The sequence below is a fragment of the Euphorbia lathyris genome, chromosome 2 (genome assembly GCF_963576675.1).
Source record: "Euphorbia lathyris chromosome 2, ddEupLath1.1, whole genome shotgun sequence".
Classification (NCBI taxonomy): Eukaryota; Viridiplantae; Streptophyta; class Magnoliopsida; order Malpighiales; family Euphorbiaceae; genus Euphorbia; species Euphorbia lathyris.
The window spans coordinates 100,746,941-100,752,944 of NC_088911.1; the positions used below are offsets into that span (position 1 = coordinate 100,746,941).

General features: G+C 36.0%; 1 protein-coding gene across 1 annotated transcript; it reads left to right on the plus strand.

Moving 5' to 3' along the window:
- Nucleotides 1–2,636: 2,636 nt before the first annotated feature.
- On the plus strand, nucleotides 2,637–3,503 carry LOC136220801 (uncharacterized). Its single transcript, XM_066008609.1, has 2 exons — nucleotides 2,637–2,894; nucleotides 3,070–3,503. The coding sequence occupies exons 1-2, from the start codon at nucleotides 2,795–2,797 to the stop codon at nucleotides 3,387–3,389; spliced, it is 420 nt and encodes a 139-aa protein (XP_065864681.1). The 5' UTR covers nucleotides 2,637–2,794; the 3' UTR covers nucleotides 3,390–3,503.
- The last annotated feature ends 2,501 nt before the right edge of the window (nucleotides 3,504–6,004 follow it).

Genomic DNA, 6,004 nt, shown 5'->3' on the forward strand with positions numbered 1-6,004 from the left:
AATGTTGGAATTCTCCCAAGGAAATACTGGAGATAGCCAATAATATTCATGATGAAGAAGTATGAGGCACGATGTTAGTTACCTATGAACGAGAAGAAAGTTATGAGAATAACATATGGTACTTTGACATATGTGTGGTGATAAGAAGATGTTCTTGGAGCTCGATAAATCTATTAGTGGTAATGTTGTATTTGGAGATTCATCTAAGGTACCCATCACCGGTAGAGGAATTAATTAATTTTATCACTGAGACTTCATGTTTTCATGAAATAACTTCTCTTTCTCCAATTTCATGTAACTGAGCACTACCTTTAATTAGTTAATTAATTAGTATTAACCAACTTTTTTTTAATAAAGGTAGGGACGATATCTGGTTAAGGCTGACATCCCAACTAGGTTGGCACCCCAGCCTCTAACCAAGCAAACCCGAATGAAAAAAAAATAAAAAATAGAGAGTGTATACAAGAAAAAGGAAATAAAGAATAAAAGCTGATCTAAGAAACACGAAACTGACAAACATTGCGAATGTCATCAAGAATGAAAGATTTTCAAAAACTCGGCGCCACGGGCCACCAGGAGATGCCAGTTGCAGTGATACCAAACTTAGCCAAGGCGTCTGCCACCCGCTTACGTTCTCTAAAGATGTGAGTCACTGAAATTGTCATTCCCGAGCATTGAGACATGCACTCTAGCCAATCTTGGCAGATGTTCCATGGGACAGATTGAACGGGACCTCAGTAGGCTGACAGCGTATGTTGAGTCAGATTCAATCCATAGGCAGTACCACCCCTTCTCCCACGCAACGTTGACGGCAAAAATGATTGCCCTTAGCTCCGCCAAGTAAGCAAAAGAATTCGGGATAGAGAAGGCAAAACATCCTCTGGCGAATCCCCTGTGCATGCGAAAGATGCCCCGTGCACCGGCAGGTCTTGGATTTCCTAACGCTGAGCCATCCGCATTTACTTTTAACCAATCGTAAGGCGGGGATCTCCAGCGAACAACCACAATATTTGGCGCTGGCGGATGCCTGGGGGCGACGTGGAGCTGATCTAGGATGAGCTGGTCCGTCCCATGGCTGCAGAACCCGGAGATGCCGCTGTTGGATTCCCGAATGGATATCCGAAGCGAAATAAGGAACTATGGATTGAAGGGAGCTCCGAATCGAAAATGGCCATGTGTCTTGTACGCCAGACAAGCCAAATACAGTTGACCAAAGCAGCACGCCAAAGACTTTTACCCTGCGAACCAAAATTTGTAATCACAGAGGTTAGAGAAAACATTATGAATATCCACACTGTTAGGCACCGGTTTCCGGAACAAGCCGCACAGCTTATGCCAAAGCTCGGCTGTAAATGGACAGCACACGAATAGGTGATTAACGTTTTCCGAAGCCGAGTTGCACAAAACACATCGCGAAGTGAGATGAACCCCGCGACGCTGAATACAGTCAAGGGTAGAGATACCGCCCTGTAAAACCCGCCAACAAGTCACTGAACGGGACGGCGGAATTTTTTGCCCCCAAATAAACCGCGTCCAAACTATCACCTGAACCGAGCCGATAATAGAAGAATATAACTCTTTCACAGTGAGGCGGCCTTTCTTGCTCGGCTCCCAAACACAGACATCGTCCATGTTGAGTACCCGATGGACAAGCTCAATACGGTTTTGAATGTCGGCAGGTATTAACCAACTTAATCAACCATAATCATTCAATTAATTAAAATTAATTAATTCATTAAATTTAATTAATTAGGTGAGAAATTACTTTAGTTACTTTTCATTAATTAAACACTTGTTAATAAAATTAAAAAATGGTAAACTTGTGGTTTATATATTTATTCTTGTTTCTCTTAGTGTTCCAAATTATTCATGTGATGAACTTATAGTTAACTTTCTAGGACTAGGGTTCTTAACAATATGCAGAATACAATAACAAGTGTGTGCATCACGCAACAAAAAATTAGCACATGGACTTAAGGAGTAGAGGAGAACGAACTGAGAAAATATAGAGCGCTTTCATTGTTTTAAGTAGGCATCCTACTTGAAACTAAAAACTAATGTGGATTTACTATTTGTGGGTCGTGGTCGTGTGCATCCCAAAACACATTTTAGTAATAAAGACGCCACTTATTTTATTGCGGGACCCATAGATGATGCATTCCCATTGATTGTTAGTTCCAAGGTGTGCTAATTTGGGATTTTCTTAGAGGTTATAGGGACCTAGTTGATAATTTTAGGAGTTTGATAGTGAATTTATAACTTGAAGATGTTGTTTAGGATGAAATAGACTTGACAATTAGATTTATCCAGGCATCAAGATTCAGCTTTTAAATGGAAGTATGAAAATCGAAAAAGAAACATATTAATTTGTATAAAGTACAAAACCATTTAAATTCATGCTATATTAGTTACAAATTCTCCACAAACTTCCAACAACATGACATTTTTGTTTTTGAAGGTGGAAAATATTGGTACTAATTAACTTTATAAGAAATGTGTCTGAACTGACAAATAATTACTTTTTTTTATTAAATAGTATTAGAGTTATTTTACATTAATAAGATTTTCCATATTCCTATTTCTAAACCAAATTACAAAATATGGAGGATGCATTTTTCTCTATCAATCCCAAATTAATTAAGCTGGCACAAGAAATATGTGTATGTCAATCCCTGATCTCTATCTCTCTGTCGAAAACCTTATAAATAGAAGATCCCATATCTCAACTTCATCATCCAGCAAATTCGTATAACTTCATTAAATTTTGTGTTGGTAGAAAAAAAGAAATTCTGAAATGGCTATCTCAAAGATTTGTGTTGTGCTTGCTGTTTTTGTTGTTATCTGTTCGGAGATCTCAGCATCTCGTGAACTTGGTGAGACTACTGGTATGACAGGTGAGTATTACATAGAGTTTAAATTTTTGTTATAATTTAATGAGTTAAACGAAATCAACTAAATCAGTTGGAGAGTTTTTTAAACTATGTTACTGTATAAATTTTTCAGTGTAATTTAGGTTTATTTTAGTATTATTTTAGAGGAAAAGTACTTATGTAGTTAATACTGTTGCAGATGGATATGCATATGGAGATGGATATGGAAAGGGGAAAGGCGATGGTGATTATGGATATAAGGGGCATGGTTATGGAGATTCATATGGGAAGAAAAAAGGGTCATGCTATGGAGATTCATATGGGAAAAAAGGGCATGATTATGGAGATTCATATGGAGATTCATATGGGAAAAAAGGGCATGGTTATGGAGATTCATATGGAGATTCCTATGGGAAAAAAGGTCATAGCTATGGAGATTCATATGGCAACAAAGGGCATGACTATGGACGATATGACCACAAGGGGTATGGTTATGGGCATGATGGAAAGAAGAATTAGATCAATGATTTAATTCACTTTTCGGTGACAATTGTTATGTACTAGATAGATACTGCAAAATAACATATCAACTGTAATTTCACCTTTTGAAATTATACCCAATAAAAACAGTATTTATCTTACAATAATAATAATATTACTGATTAATTTTCAATTTGAATTTCACAATCATAATCTCTATCTCTATATATATTTTTATATATTTTGGAGGATAGACTTCACTTCTACTACTGGATATCTGTAGTTGCGTGGAAAAATTGTGACTCCTTATTAACTAGAAAGCCAATGTTTAAACCAGTAAAAGTCAGGTATTGGTGGCCACCAACCATAATATGATATATTGTTGTGTCCGAAAATGGTTCACCATTATCAATTGCAATTTTTTTATAGGATTGGTCAGACTATTAGATCCCAAAAAAAAAAAAAAAAAGAAGGAAAGCAAGTGACTGAACACTACAAGAAAACAGCTACTTAGCGACCACATGAAATTCAGTCGCTAAATTGCGACTGCGGTAGTCGCTAGTTTCTTTATATAGTCGCAAAAAGTAGCGGATCACTTAATGCCCATGTTACCACGTGTATTTTCATTTAGCACTGCACTCGACCTAAGATATAAATTAATTAAAAAAAAACTAAAATATAAATTAAAGAAAAACTAAAAAAGAAAAAATAAATATAAATAAGACATTAAAAAAAAGAAAACCCTAAATTCTTTCTATTCTCGACCTAGCCCCTCTCCTCTCTTCTTTGCGCTCTGAACTCGACCTAAGCCCCCTCTTCTCTCTGCTCTGCTCTCCAACCTAAGCCACTCTCCTTTCTTCTTGTTCGACCTAATATTTCTCCTTTCAGACAACTGACCTGATCCATCTCCCTTCTTTACGGCTTCCTTCTCCGATTAACTCTAACTGAGCATCGTGGAGCATGCGGCATTTTTTTCTGTATGCTGGAGTTTGTACCTAAAATTGAAGGGCTGAAATTGGAGGAGTTTGAAAAGATACCAGAGGAAGGAAGAACGAGAAGCAGAAGGCTATTAGCTCTAGCCTTCTTTTTATTAAGGTAGCAATCCTTTAGGCCTTGATTGGATGAGGGGTTTGGGAGGGTTAGTAAGGGAAGGGTTTGGGAGGGTTTGTGGAAACCCTTGTTTGGAGGAAATAAATTTAGGAGGGTAAGGGTTTTGAAGGGTTTGGCAAGGGTTTGGAAGGGTTTGATTTGTGTAGTTTTGTTTCAATTTTCAAACCCACCAATTTGGAGGGTTTAGAAGGGTTACAATTTTTATTTCCATTATTACCCTTGTTAAAGTTAACTAATACCAAATTAAACATTTGCTTTATTTAGTGAAGTGAAGTCAATGTCTCAAGAAACTAATACTTCATAAAATTCTTATTACTGTGTCTAAATGCATTATTTGTATCGAGATGAGAAGAATTATGTTCAATTTGTGTTATATTAAATGGTTTAATCAGTAGCATCCATTAGATCATCTGCTGCATATCATTATTCTGCTTCTATCTCATGTTCAAGATTAAAGTCTCAAATTTTGTTGCAGATTTGGGCATGTTTATATAACAAAAAACATGAGATTTCGAAGTTCGATTATTGAAGCATCCTCTTAGCTAATTTGAGTTACAGTTGCTACAAGATTAAAAAACCACCATAACCCGAGATAATAAAAGTAATAAACCCATGGATAATTGATTTAGATATGTAATTAAAAACAATTGTAAGTAATATGATTTAATTACATGGAAAGTACCTAATATACATAATTAATTGAGTGGGACATTTTAGTCCTTTTATAATATTTCATTTCCTTACAAACCCTTCATTCCAAACAAGGTAAAGGTACAAACCTTTATAAACCCTTACCATCCAACCAAACAAGGGTAAGGTTAGTGCTTCACTTCCCCTTCCTCCCCCTTCCTCTCCGTTCCCTTCCATTCCTTTATTTACCCTCTCAAACCTCCCATCCAATCAAAGCCTTAGGCACTAGTGTCCTAGAAATTTTAGTCTTCATTTTGTATGATTACAGATACTTATTAGGATGTTAATCATTGTGGATTTTAATGATTTGCTAATTAATTGTATTTGTGTGTGCCTTTTGTCTCTGAAATGATTTCCTAGTTTCAACGTAATTGTGGTTTTATCTTGGGAATATTGAACTTTTGAACTTGACGTTGTTATGTTAATCCTTTCCTTTACCCATGAAATAGGTACTTAATTATATTCACTAATGCCGCTAATTTCATTGATAAAACTAATGCTGCTAATTTCATTGATAAACTGCGTCTGGTTCGAATTAGCCTTTTCTAAATTCCTAAAGTTATTGTTGCCAATATGCCTTAACATAAGGCATAAGAGATATTATTTTGTTCATTTTGACCTTAAGAAATTTGTATGCAGGGACTAGATACCATGGTTGGTGACATTGAATTTAGCTATCTGATGGACAGAAGTAGAGAAGAGAAAAATTGGAGTTATCCGGAAAATATGACACAAAATAGTCACTAATCCAATTAGATTGACTTTATTATGACAGTAATTTTTTTTAAATTGAGTTAATGTTGACTCGTTTGACACAAACCAGATAATCGCCGCCTCTAAAGTGTAACTTTCTG